The 26,955-nt window shown below is 43.0% G+C and overlaps 1 protein-coding gene across 1 annotated transcript; it reads left to right on the forward strand.

Annotated features, from left to right (window-relative positions):
* On the forward strand, nt 1-26,955 carry RDH10 (retinol dehydrogenase 10). Its single transcript, XM_068525332.1, has 6 exons — nt 1-489; nt 2,154-2,389; nt 22,376-22,474; nt 23,692-23,837; nt 25,409-25,540; nt 25,647-26,955. The coding sequence occupies exons 1-6, from the start codon at nt 201-203 to the stop codon at nt 25,768-25,770; spliced, it is 1,026 nt and encodes a 341-aa protein (XP_068381433.1). The 5' UTR covers nt 1-200; the 3' UTR covers nt 25,771-26,955.

A 26,955-nucleotide genomic window follows, 5' to 3' on the forward strand; every position in this document is an offset into this window, starting at 1 on the left:
AGCCCGGGCGGGAGTGGCCCCGCGCAAGCGGGGAGCGGCGCTGCGCACTCCAGCCCGGCGGGCACCTCGGGGGCGGGCGCGGGGCGCAGCCTTCTGGTCCCAGCAGCTCTGACAAGCGCCCCCGGGCATCTCGGGGGCTGCGGGGCGCGGGGTGGGCGCGGACGCGGGCGCTGGGCTCGTGCGGGGCCCCGGACGTCGCGATGAACATCGTGGTGGAGTTCTTCGTGGTCACTTTTAAAGTGCTCTGGGCGTTCGTGCTGGCCGCGGCGCGCTGGCTGGTGCGGCCCAAGGAAAAGAGCGTGGCCGGCCAGGTGTGCCTCATTACGGGCGCCGGCAGCGGCCTGGGCCGCCTCTTCGCGCTCGAGTTCGCCCGGCGCCGGGCCCTGCTGGTGCTCTGGGACATCAACACTCAGAGCAACGAAGAGACGGCGGGCATGGTGCGCCACATCTACCGCGACCTGGAGGCGGCGGACGCCGCCGCGCTGCAAGGTAACTGGGACCCGCACCCGAGCACTGTTGGGTCAAGCCTCTTCCCACCCCCGCGCCCTACCCCGGAGGGCCCCGAAACCCCACTGTCACGGTCAACCCTGCTCTCGAGGAAGAGAACCCTCCCCCCCAACCCCAGCCCGGTCCTCTGCGAGTGGAATTTGTCCCCTAATAAAGGAACACGATCACCTCTGTATTAGAAGGGAGAAAGTGCGCCAAAGCCTTGTCTTAACGGAGGTCCTGTCCCTTGGAGCACGACCGTGGGGTTTCCCAAGCCCTCGGAGGCTAAGGAAGGCGAGGGAACTTGTTACCACCGGTTTGAATCCTAAAGAAATGTCTCAGTCTCGTTTGCGAATGGGAAACTAGTGTCTTTGGGAAGTTGTTCGCAGACTCTACTGATGCATGTGTATATGTTACTGCGGTCTGAACCGCTGAGACTAGGGCAGCATTGATGATTTCACTATAACTTTAGCCACGGGAAAATAATTAACATTGTTTCACCAGAGATAAGTCAGTACTTTAGTTACATACTCAGCCTGATTGAAAGGTAACCCCCTCTCTTAAGGGAAAACGCTTGAAGGATTCAAGCCCTATTGTAAAATTCATTCCATGTTTTTGATAACCTTAGGAAATCTGCATTTCTGGATATTTATTAACTAACCTGAATCTGAGATTTTTTTTTTTTTTTTTTTAAAGCCAAAGCGGAGACCGTAACTGACCATAAGTTTGGGTCTGGGAGATTTGGTAATGGCTCTTGCTTTTTGACAATTTTTTCGTTTCCAGGGAAAACATTGAACTATATCGGGAAGATTAACTTGGGCACCACCCCTCCCCCATATTGATCATTTGTCACCGAAATTATTGGCACTTGCCTTTTAGGTCAGAAAATCAAAGATCAAAACTAGTACGTTTTCACCATTGGTAAGAGGGTAGCAAATACAGATTTTTGTGCTCCCTGCCCAAACCTAAAAGAGAGCAGTCGTTGTTTTCCAGGGAGGGTTTTTTTTGGTTTTTAAATTGAGTTCTTATATGGTAAAATTGCATATTTACCTGTAAACTTGGTTTCTGTAAGGGTGCTTCTTTGGGGAGTTTAGCTACTCCAGTTAGACCAAACCAGTGTGAGTCCCACTCTTTTATGAGAAACTTGGTTGATTTCTTGGCTTTGGATGAATTCAGATCATTAATTACAATTTTGATTTGTGAACCTTGAGGTGAGTTCCCGTTTTGAGGGTGCACATACTAAAGAGTAAGAGCCGTTTCTGGCCACTGTTCCCCCCACAAGAGGAGTGTGCAGTGCCTGTGTTTGGGGGGAGGGGGTGTTACTCTCTGCGCTGAGATCAGTTCGTTCCAGGTGTCTTTAGCTCCGGGAAGCCCATCCCATGAGGTCTGACTTGTATTGGGCTTGTCACAATTACATGATTTTCCCCTAAGCAGAGTTATCCAGTAAATTGCTGTAATTCCCAAAGACTTTTGGGGGAGGAAGGCAGCTGTAAGTTCAGTCATTGGCAAGGCTTACGGTGTTAGAAATTTGAAGCTCACTGTAGTGATTTTTGTTTTGTGTGATCTTTGTCCTACTGATGGCCACGTGACTCATGTTTTGCACCACCCCCACCCCCGTCCCTTCTCTGTTCCATTTTTTTTTTCTTCATCTGGACTTCTGAGGACAGCTGGGAATGGTGAGGAAGAAATTCTGCCCCACTGTAACCTGCAGGTTTTTACCTACACCTGTGATGTGGGAAAGAGGGAGAATGTCTACCTGACAGCGGAGAGGGTCCGCAAGGAGGTTGGCGAGGTCTCAGTCCTGGTCAATAATGCTGGCGTGGTCTCTGGGCATCACCTTCTGGAATGTCCTGATGAGCTCATTGAGAGAACCATGATGGTCAATTGCCACGCACACTTCTGGGTAAATATAAACATCCTTGTTTTTATTACTGGGCCCTACTCAGCAAGAAGGTTGGGAAGGAGCGAGACTTCAGGACCAGCCTGAAAGCCACCTGCACTCTTTCACCACAAAGCTTACTTCCAATTCACTCTTCCCCCCCGGGTGAATTACAACATATGCCGGTTACTATTAAATCGTTGTTTTCTTTTTTTTTCCTCTCCAATTCAGTATTTCTGGAGAGAGTAGAGGACTGAACATTTTGAACTAGTTTGGAAGATTGCCATAAAAATAACAAGAGGGAGCATAAAACCCTGGGTTTGTTTATTTTACTTTCTGTTGAGTTTGTAAAACTTCGGTTGTTCTTATGAATTCCTAAAGTCAGAGTTTAGGCTTCCAAATTACTGCTCAGCCACATTTTAGAAAGTGCCAGAGATTCTGAGATCAGCATTTGTGGTCCCGTGGGAGTGGTCAGGCCACCCTGGCAGTTGCTTACCATCCATTGACTGTCCCCAGGGTCTGTGACATTGTCCTGTTGGGGTATATCTCAGAACTTTCTCAGCTTAGAGGATGTGTCTCTTCGGAGAACAGAAGTCACCCTCATAGGACCACAGAGTCCCTATGTAGAGGGCAGGGGTGTTGTGAGACCTGGCAAACCAGGGACTTGCACCGTATCCGCTTCTAATCATCAGGGCTATTACATCATCTAAATAGATGAGAGGGGAGGATCTTCTGCTCTGGGGGCAAAACTAACCCCAGTTTTGCAACTGAATTTATCTTCAGTAATGGTAGGTGTGAAGTTCTCCCCTATAACTGTACACTCTTGACCCACTTTTTGCTTTTCTTCCCCCATTGTATTTCCCCTTTTCTTTTGTAAGCAGGTAGGATCCAATAAAGAAAGGGTGAGGAAATAGGTTTGTTGTTGTTCTTTTTTTTTTCTCTCCCATAGGCGGCTTAGCCTTCTAACAGAACACAACAAAGAACTGTTTCTCCTAAATAGGTCACGTTAAACCTCATTAATTTTTTAGCAATTGTTTTAAAAACTTAATCTAGCTATAGAAGTACTTATTCAAATGTTGCTCCTTGAACATTAAACCATTTCTCTGCCCCTGGAAGAAGCTTATTTTAATGTTGTATTTTTAAACGTGAGCTTTATTTAATTCATTTCCAAAGCTCTAGAAATGAACATTTAAATGACCTGAGCTAACTCATATCTGTGTTTTAAACGCATAAGGAGATTACCAAATACAGTTTGGAGGGCTTTGAGTGTGCTTGGGTGTGTGTGCACCGGGGGTGGGGAACTGATTTTAAGTCCTTGCTGCCATGGGGTCCACAGAAACAGGCGGCAAGTGACAAAGGGGTGGATCAGGTGAGTAAAAGCCAGCACAACAGAATAAACTTGGCAATACAGTGTATCAAGAATCTTGTGTGTTTATAATTCTGAGTAAAACAAACAGCCACCACTTGAAATAAAAGATACACATAAATTGCAAGTAGACTGTAGTTTTCATATTTAAAGCCTGGTAAGGATGAGGCTGCCAGAGAAACTGCAGCTGATTTCAGTCAGGTTGTCATCCTTAAACAGACATCCAGCCATCAGCTAGTTATGAACCACAGACACCAGTTGTTTTTTTCCAATAACCTTTGACTGAGATGATGTATGGTTTCCAAAATATGAACTTTTACCTACAGAAAATACTCTGAAGTTTAACCATCTTGCCTACCTTCTCTGCATGAACATTTTGCTGAATTGTACAATTTCAAGCATAACAAGATTTTTTTTTTTTTAATTTATTTTTGGCTGTGTTAGGTCTTCGTTGCTGCGAGTGGGCTTTCTCTAGTTGCGGCGAGCGGGGGGGCTACTCTCTTTGTTGCAGTGCGTGGGCTTCTTATTGTGGTTGCTTCTCGTTGCGGAGCGCGGGCTCTAGGTGCGTGGGCTTCAGTAGTTGTGGCATGTGGGCTCAGTAGTTGTGGCTCGCGGGCTCTAGAGCGCAGGCTCAGTAGTTGTGGCGCATGGGCTTAGTTGCTCCTCGGCATGTGGGATCTTCCCGGACCAGGGATCAAACCTGTGTCCCCTGCATTGGCAGGTGGATGCTTAAGCACTGTGCCACCAGGGAAGTCCCAAACATAACGAAATTTTTAAAGAAACTCCATACAATCTGCAATTAGGTACTTGTAAGAGAAAAGAAGCTTCTTTTTGCTAGACATCCTATAAAAAGAGAGCTAATTAGAGTGTATTAAGCATAGAAAATCCATTGCTTTAGCTTTGAAAATGCACATCAGTTGATATACTTCTAAGTAGAAAATTAAATCAAATTTCCAACGAAAAAAATTACTGTGGAACTGAATCTCTATACCAAGGAGGAACATACCACCTTCTCAGAGTCCTTACTTTGCTTAGAGATGTTGCTTAACGTCTCTTAACATCAATTTAGGGAGTTCTTGGAAGCTTTGACCGTAATGGCGTCACTTCATATTAAAATATGGGAGGCTCCTGAACTCTCCAGCTGTCTTTCCCCTAAGCATCTAAACTTAAGAATTTATTTTCTAAATGGAGTCAAAAAATTCAGTTTAGAGTTGGAATTTCTGGCTTCTTGCCAAGGCTTACAGACCTTTTAAGAAGAGCTCTAGCAACCAGAATTTAAAAGAAGACCTACTATAATTTTATAGTGGTTTATTTTGTGTGTTTTGAGGGGCGAGGTTTAAGTGGTACAAGTTACCACCTGAATTCCACTTCCCTTCCAGTAGTCCGCTTAGGTGAAAATGTTCATGGTAACTGTTCCAAGGTGTATCGGCATGTGCTCTTTTCCTTCCAGAAAAAATAACCAGCACGTCTTTTTACTGCATCTGGGTGGGGAAAAGAAGTCGCCCCATACATTTTAAAGAGTGGATCAGCTGAGCAAAGACTTGTTCATCATTTGAACAGATCATCTTTAACCAGCCTTTTAAGTAGCAGCTGGTGTCTGTTTTCATAACAGAATAAACAGCGTGTTGATCCTGACCCAGAGTTAAAGTCATAGGCAGTGAACTGGAAACCATGCGGACATTCACTGAAGAGCTATGCGGGCTCCTACTTCGAACCATCCCTCGTACCACTCCCCCGGCCTGGAGGGCCCTCTTCTCCGCTCCACATATCTTTTGAGGCCTGGCTCAAGTTCTCCATATAGCCTCCATCCCCACTCCAGCCCTTTTCTGGCATTTTTGCGTATCAGAGCCGCAGGGATCCTTAGAGACCGTCTTGTGCAGCCCCTTGTTTTCTGACGAAGCTGCAGTTAAGTGACTTGCCTCTTCTTTCCCTTGACCTCTCGTAGTGTTTGTTGTCACCCCCATCCTTTGTGCATAGTATGTGCTCTTTGGTGTAACTTTTGATTCGTTGTGCCCTGAGATCCCCAAGTAGATGGCAAGCTGTCTGTAGGCAGTTTGTTATGGACGTCTGTTTGTTTTCCCCTGCCAGGAGCAGAACTCTTACTCCTAGTCGCTCAGTAAATGTTTGATAGTATAGGCTAAGCTTCTGCTTAAGTATTTAGAAGATAACCTATTCAGAGAATGCTCACATGGGTCTGGCTTCTGACGTTTCCAAAGGTAAGCCGTATGTTGGACTAATTCAAGCTGCGTAAGATTGACGGGATCTCAAAGTGAGGCTGTCTCACATTCGTTATTGTGTCTGTCTCCTTTTGTTTTCCTCCACAACTTTTCCATTCTCCCTGCCCTACCTGTAAGCCTGTTTTTTACTATAGTATATTGACTCTGCTCATTGGTTTGAGGCTAGCGACTTTGAGAAGGCTGGTGTTGATAGACCAGTTTGAATCAGCTCCATTTGAATATACGGCAGTCATTCATGTTTGCCAGTGGCCGAGCCTCAAGGAGAGGATTCCTGCTGCAGTTCCTTCCGTGCTTCTTAACCTCGAACCTATTTGCATACACATTAGAAGCTTTTGCAGTACTTGGCGTTATTCTGCACGGCCCCCCAGTCTGCTGTGATACTTTATCATCCAGTGTTCTCCTATCACCAGCAGCTCTCCTAGGAACCTCCTCTTGGTCACCAGTCAAGAAGTGATAGATTTGAGGTAGGTTCTAATCAGCATAATCTGTTGTGCAACATTCACAGTTAGGACAGGAACGTGAGAATGTGTACAATACAGTGCACTTGAATTTTGGCATAAATCAGAGAAACAATCCACTCGGGTTCTCTCTGTATCTGGGTGAGATGCAAAAGCTTGAAAATACCTCTCTAGTATCCTTTGAAATATGGAGAGTTGGCCTCCATATAGGAACTGCAAACCCATGTTTCCCCCAAAACACTAAATATTGCTTCATTTGTTATTTTTTAAGAGGAATCTTAAAAAAAAGAAAAGAAAAGAAAAGAAAAGAAATCTTTGCTTGCCATTTCTAAAAGACAAAGTTTATCTGTAGATCCTTTTTGACCAAAGAGCTGCATTTGGCATTTATACGTGAGCAGCAAATTGATCCCCGATTAACCAAAAGGGGGAAGCAAAAGCATTTAACTCCAGGCCTTTTATGTTCTGAAGAAGTTTTGCATGGTAAAGGACTAAATCTGTCAAATCGCTAGTCGGTAATTTACTTCTATTGATATGATAGTCAGACAAGATAATTGGTAGTTAATTAATAGACCACTTAACTTAAAAGGTTTCACAGTTTTAAAATACTAATTACTGAATTAGGCATTTATCTATATCCAAGTGTCTAAAGTCTATTTAGTTAAAATCCATCCAGGGAAAGTAAAAGCCCACCAGCTAGATCTGAGTAATGTAGCACTTAAAGACATTAGTGCTATGGTTGTACCTAATATCTCATGAATGGTCCCTAATCATTCATGTTTAAGTTCTTATGTGATTTACTGGTTTTTAATCTCAAATACTATATTCCTCTGTTCTCTGGTTAGAGAAATCTAGTTGTGGTCAAGGCTTCTTAGATTTAGAATTAAAAAAAAAAAAAAATTCTATCCTTATAAAATTATTTGGCTGATACGTCCTCCTCCAAAGCATAATATTAAGAATTCTATAGAGTATTGTTTTCCCTACTAAAAACTTGAAATTCGTGGTATATTTTCAAGTCTGTACTAGAGCTGGCTTTTGTTATTAAATGAATTTGCATGCATAAAAATCAAATGTTTGAGCTTCAGAAATAAACTTTTTGTGTCTTGAACCAAACTGTAAATTGACATAGGGTCGGCATACTTTATCTTATTAATTCTCATGGTCACAGTTAAAAACCGAGTAAAACATCTCTTTAGATAGCAACTGCTTGGATACTTGGAACTCTATACCTGTCAGGGTCATTTCACAGCCTTCTTTCCTAACGTAAAATAAGATCACATGCTCACTGAGCTTTAAGTTTCTATATTTGATATATTACATACTGGACCCAAATCTAGTGCTACTAGAAATAAACATCTATGACATGATAAACCGTCACTTTACATAACTGGTGTGAGCAGGGAACCATCCTATAAAAATCTTCCCAGCACCTTTGATATATGTTGTAATCTGTGTCTGGTTATCTGAGTTGTTTAGAAAATATTGCTAAGTAACCAATGTCATATGAAAAAATAGCAGGGGCTTGCTTAATGGCCAAATCCAATGTGTGACGTGACCTTTCTACAGAACGTGAGCCTGTTGACCATCTCTTGGAAACGCTGGTGCTCTAGCTTCCATGATAAGCCCCCTTTCTCCTGCTTCTCTTCCTGTCTTCCCAATCCTCTGAGACTCCCTACCTCCGAGATACGATGGCTGTTTAGTATGGCATGCGCAGACCTCTTCTCATTGCGCACCTCTAGTTCAGTAATCTGTTGACTTCGGTGGCTTCAGCTGTGATTTCTAAGAGTTCCCAAGTTCATACAACTGTCTCGGCTCTTCCACGCATTCCCTGAAACCAGCAAACCTCAAAACTGAACGAATTCCTCTTCGCCCCTTCTTGAACTCCCTGTTGTGGCCAGTACCAGGCTTGGAAACATCAGCAGTGTCTTTAATTCTCCATCCCGCACGCATTCATGGGTCACCAAATCCTGGCTGATCTGTTGCTATCATGTACTTTGATCCCTTCCTTTCCATTCCCGCATCCTCCTTCGTGCTTCTTTCACCCCTTGCCTGGTCTCCACAGAGAATCTCTGAACTTCTCTCCCGTTTCCAGTCTTTGCTCTCCAAGCCAGGGTTATCTAAGCAGACTTGAGTTTGTTACATGCCTGCTCTAAGATCATGCTGACTAGAACCTACCCCAAGCCCTGTGTGACCACATTGTTCACAGCGTGAAGTCCAGGCTTGTGCGCATGGCAGCTTAGGCCTTCCAGCGCTGCTTTCCACCTGCCTTCCAAGCTCATCACCTATTACACCCCCTGGTAGACTGTAAACACCAGACGGGCTGGACACCACGCTGGGCCTGAAGGGGCCCGGCACACCCAGCTCTTCTGCCATTTGCGTCCTGTCTTACTGGGAGACAAAAGTTGAATAGTTCAGACAAAATGTATCACTACTCCTGAGAAAGAAAAACGAATACATTCAAAATCTCTTCGTGTTGACTTCATAGTGTCTTTATATATTAAGGGGGCAGTCCTTGTAGAATAGCGTCAAGTTCCTGGTTCAGGGAATGGCCCTCTCTTGTTTGATTATGTGCTGTTTATCTTGATTCCTGGAAGCAAACTTGGTATTTGTTCTTTTCCCCCTCATTATTTCTACATCCAGGGCTTTATCCAGTATCTGCCCAGGTAGAAATTAATCTATACGGCATGTCAAAGTGGAAGCATCCGTTAACCTGCGCTAAGGCTAACACTGCTGGAACAGCTTTTTCAGAAAGACTGAGTGGAGAATGCCTGGCAGAGCCCTCAGCCCCTGGATCTGATGCGTGATCGGGTCACTGCGGCCCAGAGGAGGGCTACAGACCCTATGGTTAAATGCTTAACTGCTCACATTCTCAACTGCTTATTCTCTTTCTTTACGTTTGTTTTTACCCTAACCATTTTTCAAATTTTTCAAGATCTATGGCAAATTCTAGTGAATTGACTTGAGTAACTTGAACATACCTGAGATGTGACAATCAGAAAACACTTTCCAAGCAGTTTAATAACCTCACTGGGGAGGTGGAATAATTTTTTTAAAGTAGGAAACCCCTTTTTATTTAAGTTTTTTTCTTGAGTTGAGGAATATTAATAGCAGATTCATCTAAAATTTCTGTTCTAGTTCTTTCAGAAACTAAAATTAAAGCCTATTTCAATTAAGATAAGTAGGCAACTTGCCTCTGTCTAACCCCGCTGTCTGCCTGCGTGGCTGGATGCAGAGAGGACGTGTGCTGTTTGCTAGCTTGGGTTGGAGCTCTCGGGGAAGGAGGCTCCTGACCGTGGCGCAGCTACAGACACTGCACTTGGAAAAGTGCACTCGAGCCTGTGTTAAGTCCTAAATCCCCGGGAGGGTTTTGGACCCCCAAGTTGTACTACGCTGAAATTCCACTAGGGGGTGTGCTGGCAGGGTGGATTTGTATCTTATTTCCTTCTGCACACAGCCAGTAATTGTCCCAAGATAAAGGGCCTTTTGTCGTTAATCTTTGGAGTATGACAAACTGATAGTCCTTAAGAAATGGGGACCTATTCCCTGCCTCAACTGAATGGGTTAAATCCAGTGTTTTGAGCCTGTAACTCTAGGAATCAGATTAAAACGTGTGAATCTCTCTTGGTTTAATTAGTTGATTTCTTATCTCAGAAGTTACTATCGTAGTTAGCTATTCAAAGAACTAACCCCTTCTTATAGTTCTATTAACTGAGCTAAAAACTCCTTTTAGGCGGAGACCCCTTTGTAAGCATAACCAGAAAATAACTTGGAGGATGGAGTCTTTTAATTCATTCTTTGAAAATATATGGTAGACAGGTAAACCATACAGCTGGGCCCTGTAATAGGGCCGCCTTAGAGAACCGCCCTGTATTGTGACCTAACCCTGTTCAGACACCATTGTTTAGAGTAAAGGTTGTCAGAGCCTTAGGACCTAATCTCCGTTTACCCTGACACACTTGGCCAGGCGCTTCCCATCACCTGGACCTCTGGGATTACGCAGGCTTATACCATCACAGTAGTGGCAGGCATGCCTTCCAACAGAAGGATGCCAACATCTCTTACTTGCTCTTACCCAGCATGGCCCGTTCTTGAGTTTCTTTTTCTTTTTTACTTTATTTGTCAATTCCCTCAAAACTCAAGTTCACACCTGTCAGGGACCATTTTCCTAAATGCTCTGAAGCTAAAATTAAGTGAACCACAGGGAAAAAAAAAAAAGAATATCCTCTCATAATGATGATAAAACTTTCAACACCGCAGCAAGTGCTGCTAGAATATTTAACAAGGAAGGGCAATTACTGCTGCAACCTTGAGTGCTGTCAAATGAGCCCAACTGACAAGCCACTTACGGTGAATTCACATTCGGAAACACAACGTGACTTGGTCTGTGAAACTTTCAAAGATCGCGCAAAGATGTGTGAAAGGTGACAACGGTGTTAACGTCGTGAACATTGGCGTTTTGGGGGTTTGGGGAAACCACAGTGTTTCTCATTTGCTGCTTGCATAAAAATGTGAATTTCTTGCCTTTCCTTCAAATGGCTTAGTACTGGAATTTCTGAGTATTAACACGGCTCAGCTTCTTAGTGTTATTCTAAACAATGGGGCTCAAAATAACACTTCCAAATCAGTGTAACTGGGAAAATATTTGTGGTGTAACTTATGTAAGCACATGGGTATTTTGAGGACAAGTGCAACTTAAAATTCAAAGCCTGAATTTTTTTCCCACCTGCAAATTGTAATTAACATACTGCCCCCTACTGATTTCTCAAGGATTTTTTTAAATGGGGATAGTTCTACAATCTCTTGGGAAAGAGAAACATCAGGTGTAATAAATTATTTTTAAATAGTTCTGTACTAACTTTTAGTATTTTTGCATTTGCTGGACTCTTCTCCGTCAGGCAGTGTAATTTGTATTTTTAAGCGTTGATTTTCTGACCCCAGTAGAACAGAACCAAAGAAAAGGATTCGAGAAGTGGTGTTACTGGAAAGTTTCGGTTGTTTCCCAGCATCTCCCAGGATTCCGGAGGAAGGGGGCAGGCAGCTGTTAGCCCTGTGTTTGTGAGGCTGCTTCTAGTGGTCAGGTCCTGGGTTTTTGCCGGAAGTGTGGTCTGACACTACGTGGAGGGCAGGGAGGCTTGCGAGCCCCACATAGTAAGAACCAGGAATTGCAGGAACTTGAAGAAACGACATAACCAAAAATAGATAGCACTTCTAACCCAAATAGCCTATAAATATATGCTTAATTAGCCTTGGGTACATTTACTCTACTTTTACATAGCACTTAAATTTTACAAAGCCCTTTCATAAACACTCTTCTCTCATTTGCTCCTCATAGCAACTCTGAATTAAGTAGAGCCATATCCCCATTTTTATGGATGAGGAAACAAACCGAGAGAGGTTATGGGACTTGCCTAAGGTCACCACTGGGGAAGGAAGAAGCTAGGACCCAGACCCTCAGCCTAGGGCTTAGTTTAGAAGCTCTACATATACTTATCTGGGCTACATGTTCAAAGCTCCTGGTAGATTCTCCTAGGAGTCACTTAATGCTTGTGCCCTGTGGTATAATGTAAGAATCCACCTTCAACTGTTGATTTTTTTTTTTTAATTAGCACGGTTAGTTTAGCAATGACTAATTAACCCTAGCTTAATATCCCCAGAAAGTTTGCTCCATAAATTAGACAAACATGTAAAATTCTAAAGACCCAATACCACACGAGAATTTTATTACCAAAGCCCAACTCATGTGTTTTTCTGTCCCTTTATTGTAATTTTCCATGGTCTGTGTCTGAGGTGGTTACTTCATTGACAAGAGTGTGGTGTATCCTTGGTCACTCAGCTTCCTTCTCTTCCTAGTTTGCATGTCAGCATTGACAGGACAGACATAAAAAGTAATGAATAAAAAGGGCTCTTCTACAAAGACTGGCTGAACTAAGTTCTATAAATACTTGGAACTGAAATGGCAATAACAGTGTGGTTTTAGTTTAGGCTTTTGTTTGTTTTAAGCTTATCTCCTGGAAAATATAAAACCTTTATTCTGTTACATAATATTCTTCTGAGAGCAGAATTCCAGGTAACTCCACGAGCTTTGCTTTGGAAATGCTAATCATGGATTCTCAAAATTGTGCAGTTTTGGCCAGCTGATGGTGTCCAAACTTGTGGCCCAAGTATCTGACTTTTAAAGGAGTAACTTTTTCCTAGGTAAGGTTTTCTCACAGGCTTACCAAAGCATGAAAACTTCAGAAAGGTAAATGTGGAAAATTAAAAAGGTAAATGCTGAGACTAAAAGGGTATAAATTCCGTGTCTTGAAAGCTAAGCCCTCAAAGCCTCTGTGGGTAAGGGGGAAGGATTTTGAAAACTTCTAGGTCTCTTTTTGAGAGCTTGTTCTAATGGGGTCAGGGGTGTCTTAGTCCATTTGGGCAGCTCTAGCAGAATACCATGGACCGAGTGGCTTATAAACTACAGGCATTTATTGCTCACAATTCTGGAGGCTGAAAGTCGAAGGTCAAGGCTCCGGGAGATGTGGTGTCTGGTGAGGACCCACTCCCTGGTTCGTAGGCAGCCGTCTTTGCTGTAACCTCACACGGTGGAAGGGGGTGAGGGATCTCTCTTGGGTCTCTTTTATAAGGGCACTTATCCCATTCATGAGGGCTCCACCCTCCTGACCTAACAGCATCACATTGGGCATTAGGTTTCAACATGAATTTTGGAGGGACACAAACATTCGAACCACAGCAGAGGGGCTTGCTAGTGCTAAAAATGGATCCAAGGCAAATATACATACAGTCAGTCTGTAAACTCCCATAGTTGTCCATACAAAGCTCCCAGGGATCTTGACATCAATTTGAACTGGCATTTGTCTGATAAACATTACTGGGGAAAGGATGTGGGGAATGGAGAATGGGGCCTCTCAACCCCTAATAAATACTCTGGTTCAGAGAACACAGGTAGGATAGAGGGCAGAGAAATTAGTCTGCCTTTATTTGCTGAATTTCTAGGAGAAATTGATCTGAAGCCACTTGAGGTTTAGAGTAGACGTTATCTGGCTCAGGCTACAACCTTATGCTCAGCCTGTGGCCCAGAATGGCAGCAATAGCATCACCCCATCAGGCTGCATGTTAGAAAAGCAAACTCTCAGGCCCTCTCCTCTCCCAGACCTACTGGATCAGAGTCTGCATTTGATTCGGATCCCAGGTAATTCTTGTGCACATCAAAGTTTGAGGAGGAATGGCTCTTGAGCACATATTTCCCTTCCCACTTTCTCAATATTCTCTGCTTTTTTTTTTTTTTTAATTCACTGAGCTAATTAGCCCTTTAAGAATTTTTGTAGACTAGGAAAATACTAGACCATGCACTCTAGGGTCCGCCTTGTCTAGGTGTTGTTTTTGTTTTTTTATTTGGGCTCCAGGCCTTTGTTAAAGGAGGAGCCCAGGTGCTCTCTTGCTCACTATTCCCCTTGGTTGCTGTGCCCAGGATGGAGTTTTCCAAAGCCATAAACATCATGGTACAGAGTCAAGGCTGTGCATTGAAGAGATATGTTCTTCCTGCCCAGGACCAAACAGCTGTCTGGAAATAAGTTGCAGGAGGACAGAGACCTTGCCTCTTGTGCACCCTGCTTCTCTGCTCCTAGCCCCTGCAGGTTGTCAGCATTATCTCCCTTCAGTGGCATTTCTGAATTTAGTGGTAGAGTGGTGGTTTGAAGGTATTGGCATGTAAACTACAGTGGGCTTTTGAGCCCATATTTAAGTTGTGAAATTTTTTTAAGCCTAGAATGTCTTGCAAAGCTAGAAAATGTCATTACAATATGAGACTTAGAGCTTAGAAAAAATCATCACGGGACTATATGGAACTTGATTTGCTAATGTTCACGTTGCTTCTAAAGAGTGGTTCTCATGGGGCTCTTTTCCCCTCAGGGGCATCTGGCCACATCTGAAGACATTTCCCCTTGTCAGAACTGGTGGGGTTGTTACTGGCATCTAGTGGGTAGAGGCCGGGGACGCTGCTAAACACCGTACAACGCACAGGACAGTCCCCACAATGTGAAATTACCCAGCACAAAATGTCCATGGGGCTGAGGCTGAGATGCTGTCTTCTAGAACACTGGCTCTCAAACGTGGCTGCATAGCCGAGTCACCTGGGGAGTGTTGCCTTCCGGGGCCAGATTCCCTCCCGGGTGTAACTGGGCCTCAGAGGGGGGGGTGCCTGGGCCTCAGAAGGAACACCTCCCCCGGATAATTCCAACGTGTAGCATAGTTTGAGAACTGGTTTCTAGAAAAGGTGGCTTTTTACGATCCTTAAGTCTCTTTAGGAGGTTTTGCGAAGTTTTTGTTTGTTTTGTTTTTTTAACAGTGCCTAGCACAATACAGGTACCTCATAGACCCCCTTACACAGTGAGTAAGTTCTAAGTTGTTATAGTGCATGCCTAAGAATAGAGTGAGTTTTCGGGAGTAACCTCTTGATTTTATGTATCTGGGGTTTAGGTAAAGATTTAATTTTCTATAAAGCCTCCACAGTAAGCACACTGGAAAGCAGAGAAGAATTTGAACTCTTTGCACATATGAAATACGAAGGGTGGCGGAAAGGGATCACGGGGGCCTTGCTGGGCTGTGGCATTTGGGTTGGGGCGGGCTGGGTCCTGCCACTTCAGATGGCCTAAGCAGTGGCTGAGCTCACATGCACGTGGTTATGCCTCATGGAAGTAGTCGCCAGGCACCAGAGCAGAACCGAAGCCTCTGCCCTGTGGAAGGTCTGTTTTTATTACAGTTTCGGCGATGCAATTTGAGTTTGGGGCAAAGCAGAGGGATTAATGACAACCTGTTGTTTAGCAGACCATTTGGCTGCAATTTTGTGGGCTATTTTCACTATTCTGTCAAGAGTTACTAAATCGGGTCAGGGGCTTGGGGAACACTCCTTTGATCATCTAGGACTCAGCCAGGGGGAGGGTCAGGGAAAGCAGCCTTTCAGAACCAGTGTGCAGCATTCATCGTTCCTTTTAAAACATTGAGCTTCCATGGACTCAAGTAAAAGACAGAAAAACGATGATTGTAGTTTTTTTTTTTAATATGTAAGAGGCATGGATTCGCATTACATTATTTTAAAAGGTACAGCCATGACGACGTATAAATGTTTAATGAATAGATATTTTTACTGCTCACCAGATGCTGGCAACTGCACTAATGGAGTTGATACCTTATTGAGTCATTTACGAAAGTCTTAGGCAACTAATACCTCTGTGTTACGACTTGTGTATCGAACGTGTGGTAAGAATCAAAGAACGAATTATTGGATATGAGCCGTCGTAACATTTTTGAGCTAAGAAACCTTGGAGATCTCCTTTTTGTCTCACAAATGAGTTAAGCCAAGAGAGATCAAGTAACAAGGAAGGTTAAGTGATTGACAGTCAGGACCATGTGGTTTCTGGACTCTAAAGGCCAGTGTACTTTCCAGACAGATTGAGTTTTAAGTCCCCTCCTTTCTGGTATTTCTGCACAGGGAACTCCGAAGCGTCAGGGAACGTTGATATCTGAGTTGCTGCCTTGGGGTAGATTCATCCCATGTTTTAACAGTGAGAAGGCAAGTTAATGAAGCATTTATTTTTGCTAAATAACGAATGGTGTCATCACCTGGGTGTTCATTTGAAAAGCCTCGCTCTTTTATTAGCTTCTTGGTTGCAAGGCAACTGTATACTCGTGCATGTGTGTTAAGTATTAACTGCTGATGTCTCTAAATGTTAAACCAATCCCTGTGGCCTCAAAATAATAACAAAAAGGACAGTAGATGTAACATTGATATGAATTTGATGTTTATGACGTATTCTTCTCTGTAGCTAAAGAGAGAACATTTTGTGTCAAGCAGGTAGAGATTTTGATGAACATTTTGTTAAGTCTGAGAGTCATTCCAGGTTTCAGTATCTTGGGGCTCTATTGCACAATTTGTCTGGAGACCTTTCTTGTCTCTACAAAGACACCCAATTAGGAAACAAACAAACAAAAAAAAGCCATCACCGAATTACATAAATTTCAGAATGTGTGCTGTCAACTGCAACTAAAGTATTTAAAGTCAGTATATTGCTAGCAAATACAGATTTGGGTTTTACTTCCTAGTTGAAGACAGTTTTGTAATGAAAAATTTCAAGTTACACTTTCTGTGGTCAAAGTGAAGTTTCTAGAGTTTGGTGCTCAGTACGTTGATTAAGCAGATACCTGTAAATCTACTGGATTAAGAATACTTAGCCATGGGTTCCTTTCCCAGAGTAGCTTGGGAGTATGTCACCCTTTTTTTAATCTTTGAGCACACTAATGATTTACCCTATTAAATAGCCTTTTAAACCCAGTTCCCTGTATTTTCAGCACCTTCAATAGTTTGTACTCTTGAATCATCGTTTTCCAGCAGAAGTGACTGAATTTTCATAGAAGAGTGCCACCAGATGTCATTTTAGCCTTGTAAATAAGCAGTATGTTCCTCTGTGATTCCGATAAAGATAAGTTACTCTCACAGCGGCAGGCGGAAACAGCAAAACACCAAGGAGAGTCGCTGAACCATTTGGAGGGGTACCATAGGAATGTCCAGTTAAACGTTCTTTGTTCAATGGAGTCTTGATTGTATTTTTTCCAGATCATATATATTGCTGCTATTTGGAGATTCTGAAGATCCTTAAATACATCAGAAAACTGTACTGTATATGTGCTCATGGTGTTAAGCCTTTTCCCGTTGTAATATGATTTTTGGTCCCCTTTAGAAATGAAAGTTTTCTGTTTCTTGGACATTCAAATGAGAGAAACACTTCAAAATGATTCTTTTAAAAAGATGCCTTTTCTTGAACTGACCACAGGACAGTCATGCAAATGCACAAAAATAGAGTTTGAGGCCTTTTCCTAACGGTGAGAAATTAGCTTTGCTTTTCCCTTAGTATCCATTAACCTTGAATAGCTTGCAAATATGGAAAACATTCTGAGTGTTTTACCTATACCTTTAAAATGTCATCAATCTTGAAATTTCAAAAGTCGGCCTTTGCCGGATACCACATTTCTTCACGTTCTCTTTTGTTTAACTTCAGGTTAATTTGTCCTGACGGTGCAGCTGCAGGCTCTGCGTTGCCGTCTGTCATTAAGAGCACCAGGAATGATCTGGAGGGTTGGAACCGTTGGGAGTTAATTTGGCGTAAACCTAACATGCAAAGATTCCTCAAGATACGGCATGTCATGTCTATGTCCAGTCACACTTCTGTTTAAGAAGTTCTTGTTTATATTATAAATATGACCTTTACAGTTATCTTTCAAAGTGCCCAGTGCTTTGAAGAGGGACCCCGAGGAGCTATGGAGATATTAAACTTGTGAAGCATGTTTCATAGGAATGTCAGTGTCTGTTTGAATATCCTCTTCCTTCCTCCCTTCCTTCCTTCCTCCCTTCCTTCCTTCCTTTTTCTTAATTTTTAGTCACTTAGCAACTGTGTCAGCTTGGCAGCTTATGGTATTGGAGTCTTGTGATAAAATTAATCACAGGTAATCAAAGGTCTATCATCACACTTTTTAGCCAGGATCCATTACTGAAAGAGTTTTCTCTTTTGCAGATAAAATAATCCCTGGGTCCCTTCCAGTTCTAAATTGTCTCACTGGACATACAAATCGGTTGCTGACTCTGAGACCGCCCCCCCCCCCCCAACCCCAGGTCAGGAGTCAACCACATTTTCCTGATGACGATCTAGATGTCCTCCCTTGTGTCTCAGACATTTGAATAAGAGGACAGCTCAGAGTGCGGTTCTCTTGACTTAGACTAAACATCTAGCTAACCTTGCCACCCACTGTTGGGGCCTGCTAACTCTGGTGACTGATCAAATGTACTTCCTTTAGCGACCCCTTTACTAGCTGGTAACTCCCGATCTGGATAATTCGTCCTTACAGTAAGAGAACACGGTGGTCCCGGTGTTCGGCGGAGTTGCCCCTCTCAGATTCACTGCCGGCAGCACGTGCGTTAATTTACACTCAAGCCGTTTGGGCGTGTGCCGCAGATTTGCTCGTTATGTTCTTCTAACGAGTCTGAGACAAAGATCACGAACCTGAGCTTGAACTGACTGGTGTCATGGCAACTAGCACTTCACCTCTTGCTGGTCCCCATTTCATACGTGCTACAATATTTGTGCACATTAATAATTCATCACAAAGTGCCAGATTTCTTTGTGCTGTCAAACTGCGTCAAGGACAGATTGTGCTGTGCTATCTCAGATGTCACCCACCAGACTGTTGAGGGCAAGAGTAATTAGAACAGAAAACTCGTCGGGTTACTCGGGAAAGTTCCCGAGAGCGTGATGCTTTCTCACCACCCGTTTACAGCACTTTTTCTCACAACGTAAGGACTAGACTTCGTGTTGATCAAAGTTTATTTGGTAATGTGCCCCAGACACAAGGCAGGGGTTTGGTTGTGGAAAGAAGGCCCGGGCGGTAATTGCTCGCCTCCATTCAGGCAGCAAAGGAAATGATTAACAGCCTCAGTGCTCAGTCACGTGGATCAGCCTCCAGCCTGAGCCCTGCAAACTCGGGTTTAAAAGGAAACCTGAGCGTCCCTGGTATGAACGCTCTTCCCCCAGGCTTGCCTTCGCCCGGCATCCAGTAGGAGCTGAGCGGTGGCCACCAGCTTTGGAAGACAACCAGTCTGGGTCCCAAGGCCGCCCGGCCCTTGGATGGCTTACCTCCCCTCCCAGTTTCCTCAGCACCTTGTTTGGTGTTTCCGACATTGCTAGTAGTTGTAATAACTGTAGTATTAGACGTGTTAAGTGGTGAGCCTTTCTAAATAAAGAGCATAGACCTTTGTCTTGGAATGTAGAAAGCACAGTGGCGCACTGGATTTTGTTTCTACAGAAGGCCAAATTTGTCCCGCATGAGGCAGGGGAGGCACAGATTTTATAAAAAAAGCTTGACCTGCCACAGCCCTATTTTAAAAAAATCAACCCCTCCCTCTTAAAAGAAAGCTTCATACTAGAAGAGACAAACCTGTGCCACACTTTACTAGCAGCTTAAAGTGAAGCCTATTTCCCTAAAAAATATGTTTACAACCCAGAGTTGGAAAAGACTTTAGCCACATAGCTATATTTGGATTCTTTTGTTTCTCTCTTTCTTTTTTCTTATTTCCTTTAAGTGCAAAACCAGTAGCTTAAATGTCCCTCCAAACTACTTTGGTGGGGGGGTGAGGGGAAGGAAGCGGGCCCAAATCACAGTTTTTAGAATATGTAGCTATAGTACCCTGCTTTTGTAAAGGATAAACTAAAGCTGTTGTATATTTCATGTACTGATGTAACACAGTTAGATGCTGGTGAGGATAACTTCTGCCTAGAGACGGGAATGAGACCTGCTCCCATGTTACCTGTCATCGCTTGGCCAGATCATAATACAAGACCTGCATGTAGTAGGTGTTCAGGAAATACTTGTTGAATGGATAAGCTAATTCTGCCAGGTCAGGAGGGGACATGAATCCGTTTCAGAACTTTGCAAGAAATTAAACTTAAAAACAGTGAGGAGGGACTTCCCTGGCGGTCCTGTGGTTGAGACTTTGCCTTCCAATGCAGGGGGTGCGGGTTCGATCCCTGGTCCGGGAGCTAAGATCCCATGTGCCTTGCAGCCAAAAGACCAAAACATAAAACAGAAGCAATATTGTAACAAATTCAATAAAGGCTTAAAAAAATAAAATCAGAACAGTGAGGAATTTGGTAATCTCCTATCACTTACCTTCATATGTGCTGGGGATCTGGATTAGTCATTTAACACCTGCAGGCACCAACATGGAACACGAACATGGAGAAGTCATTAGAGCCAGCCCACTGGGTGTCTGGGTTTCTAGTCAGGGCTGGCCACCGGGTAGAGTTAGTGTGGAAACAGGCTGGGAACGAGCACGGTCAGCGATTCGGATTTGTCAGGTAACCAAGTAGAAAATTCCTACTGGTATTCTGTACTGTGTGTAATTTCTTAGGATGCACTCTTGAGTCCTTCTACTTACTTAACTTAAAAATAAGACCTTCATACTAAATCTATCCCTCTCTTTCAAGACTAGGCAAACTTTTAAAACTTAGAAGTGGTCTCGATAATGTCAAGACTAAATTTTATACTTTTTAGCTAATTGAGGAACAATTAATTATAATCAGATATGTAAAAGAAGACTTATAGGCATGATTACTTAAGGATGTGTTTTGTAGTTTAGATTGGAATAGATAAGCTTCCTTGTGATGCTACTTTATTGTAATTCTGCCCCTATATATAAGCTATAAAGCCTGAAGTTTCCAGGTGCTGTAGACTGAAAGGACAAAACAAAAACAAAGCACCACAGAACATAATTATATGTTACACTGAATGATCCTGATTATATGTCTTAAAGAAATATGGACAAAGTCAAGGTGAATAGAATAATATTAGATAAAGGCTTAATACGGTAACTACCTGTGATAGAGAATTATTGAGAGACTCTGGTGCCATAATTAACTTAGAGCACTTTGAAAAGCATGAGAGGCTATGTAAATATGTGATGAATATTACACTTTGAATTATATAGGAGGGCATCGGGGTAGGTTGTCAGAGAAGAGTTGAGTTCATGGGTAAAACCTTACAGGTGAGAATAAGCGTGACACAGGTAACAGCAGTGAGGAGGCCCAGACACATGGATATAAGTGGGGACCAGGGGGTTATGTGATGATCAGCAGTCAGACTGGGGAAGACCTTGGGGTATTTCACAAAGATTCATCTGGCAACTGAATGCATCATGGATTGGGAGATGGAAAAATTTCAAAATTAATGGAATGACTGTTTGATCTTGAATGTGCAGAAGCTATCAAAACAAGTAAGATCTGTATGCAAAAATTCAGTGATCTCTTAGCTGGGAAATACTCTGAGAAGGGAATGCAACTCTCCTTTAAGTCCACTGGTTAGTGTTTGGGTTTTTTTAACTTCATGAATCACGGGAAGCTGTGTCGGCAGTGGGATATAACTCAGCAGTGGACAGATTGCTCTTTGCTGCTTTCTTTTAAGAAGCAGGTTATAAAACTGTTGGGAGCCTGGTGGAGTAGTTAATAGATCATCTTAAGCAATTTGAAGTAATTAAAAAAAAAAAAAATACAGCCTTGCGTCTGGAAGGCAAGAAAGCTAGAGAGAAAAGAGAAGTTCAGTGAATGAGAAATCGATGCCGCCTTTTGGGTCCACTGCCCTGGAGCTTCTGCTACGTGCTCTGCCCCCTGAGTGGCCAGTCACCTGCCTCCGTGGGGAAGTCACCCCCCCCAGTAAACCCCACAGTGGAGTGTGGTCATTCAAATGCTATAAATTGTCACAGCAGAGTTAGTGTTAGGACACATTTTTCATGAAAATGATTCTGTACTTTACCCTCCTTTTTTACACCTAAAATACTCTACCTCCTGTGAGCATACTTTGATAATACAGCTTGGATGCTGGAAGATGCTGCTGGAATATCTCTTCATTCATGGGTCTGTTGCTGTGTAGACACAGCCATGAGGTAAACGTTACACGAGGCTTCTATTCGTGGGTAAGCGGGAGGTCCCTCACAGACCATGAGATGTTGCACTGAAGTGTCAGGAGCGTGAAGAGATCTCTGACCTGGGAGTAGTTTAGATTAGCAGATAACTAGCACTTGAAAGGTGATAAAGAGCCTTCTCCTAATGGCTTTCTTTTCATCTCTGGACATTGTCCCCAAAAGCTCTTGTGTTACAGTCTTGTTGGTCACGGCTTATAACAGGCCTGCCATGCCAATGATACGGTGCTAAGTGAACCAGACGCCTAAAGGATCTTCTCGTTTTGATAAATGTAAAATATTTTCAAACAGATTGGGGAAATGTAACATTATGTGGGTAAAACTTTGTTTCGTGATCTTGGGTTTGTGGGGTTTTTGTTTGTTTTTTGTTGTTGTTGTTTTTTAGATGAAACCCATAATGTCAGTTCTAAAGCTTGAATCTTCCTTTTCTTTCAGACCACTAAGGCTTTTCTTCCTACCATGCTGGAGATTAATCATGGTCATATTGTGACAGTTGCAAGTTCCTTGGGATTGTTCAGTACTGCTGGAGTTGAGGTTTGTCATTATAAAGCATTTCCTTCTTTCAGTCGGTTTATCTCGTGAGGAATACACCAAAGTCCTAGGAAGGGTACCTGCTGCCCGCATATTCCTGAAAGGCCATGAAAGCACGCTACCTGTGTGCTGCTTGTGGAATGCTCCCCAGCAACCCACGTGGCTCTACGTCTTCTGCCATAAAGTCACTTATACTAGTTTGACAAAGCAGCAGCAGCAGCAGCAGAAGAAGTAGGTGGGCCCGTCCTCAGTATGGCCCCATTTTCATTAGCAGTTTTGCTTGACAATAGTGGGAAGGCACAGGGTCAGGATGAAACTGGAGGGCAGTGGCAGTGCCACAGGGAACAGATAAATGAGGCCAAAGGTTGACATTCTGTTTTGGTCAACTTGCCAAAAGCGAGCTAGCTTGTGTTAGCTCATCAGATGAGAGGGTTAGGGCTGATGTGAGGTGTCTGCATCGTAAGTCTGTAGAACTGGGCTTAATCAGACCCTGTCCTTCACCAAATTCCAGTTACAAAGCGTGTGTATGTATGTTGCTCTGTGCTGTTTGTCCCATGGGTGCCTGTAGCGGAAAATTGAAAACATCATCCCATGCAAATATGCAAAAGGATGCAGAAGAGACGGCTTCTACATTCTACATTTCAACTCCTAATTTTAAAGTTGGGTAATGGAGAAGAACTTTCTTTCTCTACCGTGAGTCCTTAGGTTAAGTTCTAGTTTAACTTTACAAGGTAGAGTTATCATTTCCATTTTCACTTGGCCCTAAAAAAGAAAATTGGATCATAACAGCTTATAACCCCAGCTAAACTCGCCTTTGTTCTCCTAGCATTAATTTAAACAAACTGGTTTTTCAGTCTCCTTTACTGAACAAGAGACCATTTGTAAATTTTCCAGACACTTCAAAGTGAGCCTCTTGCCATTTTTAACTCCAGCTTGTTAGCTTTCATAGAGTCCTTTGTGGTAACTTCCCCAAAGTAATCTGATACTTCGTTGATGTGGCAAAAAGTGTTCATCTGTTTCTGCTGTTACTTTGAAAATATTATTTCTGCACCAAACCACATCAGATATCTGTCTTTTAAAATGCTCTCCTTTTCTTTGCTTAGTCACCTGTAACCTTTTATATCAAACATGTAACCGGAGTAATGGGACCAGGGCAGCTTGGGATTGGTCAGGGATGTGAACATGTACTGAGTATTTCTCCTCTTTCCCCTCTGCCTCAGGATTACTGCGCCAGTAAATTTGGAGTCGTGGGTTTTCATGAATCCCTGAGCCATGAGTTAAAGGCTGCGGAGAAGGATGGAATTAAAACCACGCTGGTTTGCCCTTACCTTGTAGACACTGGCATGTTCAGGGGCTGCCGAATCAGGTCAGTAAGGACCCGCCTTCATACTGACAAGAAGCGGTTCTAACAAATCATCTTTCCATCTTGGGAGAATATGTGGAATCAATCAGATCTCCAGCCATAATCCACCTTGCACTTCACTATCTGTCATTTGGCAGTTCACTTGTAGCTTTCGTTGGTCAAGGTCTGTAACGTTGAGGCGTGTACGACTGGCGAGCAAGGACTGGTATTAGCTCGCGGAAAGTGGCCTGTGTGCATCAGTAGGAAACGGCTTCTCTGCGCCTTCAAGGAGCAAATACTCAGGATTTTCCTTAGAAGCTACTTCTTTAGGAGTGATTTCCTTTCTTTAATATTAATGTTAGTACATAAGTGCGACTTTGGTTTGGATATGAAAGAATGTCACTGCCATAGAAGAGGGTGGTCTTTCTTCCAAAAAGACCCTTGAATGAGACACCCCAGGTTTGGGAACTTCCTTTTCGCAGAGAGTGTATGTAGCTAGATTCACTCTGACAGAATGAGAAGAAACGTTGAGTTTTTCAAAAAATGAAATGAAATACCACCACACTTTGGAAGGAGGAGGCACGTGGGAATAGCCATGTCAAGTCACATCTGACTTGAGCTAAGCGGAGTAAACAAAGCCGTGACTCATCAAGAGGACACTTGTTAAGACATGCTGACTGTGAGATCTTTGCCTGGATGAATTTGACAGGCAAAGCAAGAGAACCAAACGAGTTCCCCATGGGTCAGGGCTGATCTTGACACATCCTGAACCTGGCTGGAGGCGAATAGGTGGAGGTGACTTGAGTCATTTCTATCTCAGGCTGACTCCAAGTCTGGACCAGGAGCGGACTCAGCCCTGCCTCTTTTCCCGTGTGTGGGTGGGGTGTGTGTTGGTTTGCTTTTTGCCTCTTACGAACTTAGGAACGGGTTGCTGCCGGTCTGAGGAGCGCTGTTTCCTGTTTAGCATCACAGCAGGTGTCCAGAGCTGTGGGGGGAACGATGAAAAGTAAAAAGAATAAATTATATTAAGTTATTTCAGTGGGTGCCTGGATGAATTCAGCTGAAGGTAGGATGTCTCTGTGCACTTCACTTCAGGGACCCCCGGAGAAAATGCCACGGCTTTCCCTCTCTAGGCACCCGGGAAAGCACACAGCTGACTTACATTTCACTCAGAAAGGTTATGTTGGTGTTTACACACCATCATTTGAACTACACTTAATACTTAAAAGTTTGGCATCTTGTTTGGGTTTAGTGTCTGTTATGCCAGACACCCTCTCCTTTTTCAATTGAAAGAGAAAAAAAAAAGTAATTTGAAATACATTTCAAGGCATTTTGAAAACACGACTTTCTCACTTTACAGAAAAGCAGACCAATTCTGCTTTTTTTTTTTTTAACTTGTTTTCCAGCCTGTGCAAATAAAATGTGTTCATAGTAGGAAAATTTAGAAAATACAGAAAAAGCACAACGAAGTAAACAAAACGAATTCCAAATCCCGTTGCTCAGATAACGTCATCCTTCATGTTTTGATGTGTATTTCCAGTCTTCCCTATTTTGTGTTAATTCTTAATTTCGTCTTTTGAATGTGTAACCCTCAGAAAAGAAATTGAGCCTTTCCTGCCCCCTCTGAAGCCCGATTACTGCGTGAAGCAGGCTATGAAGGCCATCCTCACCGACCAGCCCATGATCTGCACCCCCCGCCTCATGTACATCGTGACTTTCATGAAGAGGTAAGTGTGAGCGGGCTCCCTCCTCGGCAGGTCTTCCCCTGTCCGCCCCGTAACGTAAGGAACACGCCACGCCTCACGGTGGCTAACTGTGACGTTTCCTTTTCAGCATCCTCCCTTTCGAAGCAGTTGTGTGTATGTATCGGTTCCTAGGAGCGGACAAGTGTATGTACCCCTTTATCGCTCAGAGAAAACAAGCCACAAACAATAACGAAGCAAAAAACGGAATCTAAGGATCTTTTTTGTATGGAATATCATTTCTACCAGAAGACGATCAAGATATCTCACTCCGACCCACATCAGCATGACTGATACTCTCTGGATTCTAAATCCACATTGACTTTCTTTTTTTTTTCAAATCAACTTTTTAAAAAAATAAAGTGTAAATTAACCGAATAGAGTGCTTGGAAAATGTGATCAGCGTAAGTGAGCTTAAGTTGTTGCCGATGGGGTCCTTTTCAGGCAGAACCCTAAAACCAGTCTTATCTTTTAGACAAGCGCTGTGTGATGTCTCCAGGCTACCATTATTTTTTCTGAATGAGCAGGAAGTGTCGAGATGATAGCGACAGTGTGTTTCATGTGTGTGGTTTTTCTTAATTCCCATAGAGTTTATTAATTCTTGTAATTAATCTCTAGCCAATTGACACCCTTGCAACTTCAAGGACTGATAGCGCTATATTTTCTCATGTTTTCGAAGTTTCAGTTTTGCAAAGCCTGTGTGGCTCTTTCATTGTGTTTGTATGTACAGCTCTTTTAAAATGGCATTTTGAAATCTCTATCAATTGGAAGTAGATGATGATGTCTGATTGTTACAGTGAAGGTGATCAGGTCTCTTTGTTAAAGTCATAACGACTACAGTGTTGGTCGAATTTTAAAATGAGTCTCTGAGATCTTTCCTTGAGTATCTCTTCCCCTGGAGACCTATTTATCCAAAAAAAGATCATACATTTTCTACCTATGAACTTTGCTGCATACAGAAAGTGCCCTTTCCTCAGGAAGTTGCTGTGTTTCATTTCTTTGGATGGACTTTGATCTAGAATACATAGCAGCTCTGCAAAGAAACAGTTTCTAAAAATGGGAACTTCTGCATTTAAAAGCGTCCCCATTTTTGTGCCAACTATGATTAGCAAGGGGGAAAAAATCTTATACTATGGAGTACATATGGAAGGGTGTAAAGATTCTTTTGAAAGTTTTATTCACATTGTAGAACAGCAAATGACATTTTTACAGTATTTTTTTGTAAAGCAAACTATTTTGTGCCTTGAATTTGGTAAATGTGTATTAGTGAAACGTTGTAAAAGTGAACTTCTACCTCTGTATCTAAATGTATACCATCCACTTGTAAATTACTATAAACTATTATGTGATTGCTTTTTTTTTTAGAATGTCCTGTTTAAATAGTGACCAATGTTTTAGGC

The sequence above is a fragment of the Eschrichtius robustus genome, chromosome 17 (genome assembly GCF_028021215.1).
Source record: "Eschrichtius robustus isolate mEscRob2 chromosome 17, mEscRob2.pri, whole genome shotgun sequence".
NCBI classification, from domain to species: Eukaryota; Metazoa; Chordata; class Mammalia; order Artiodactyla; family Eschrichtiidae; genus Eschrichtius; species Eschrichtius robustus.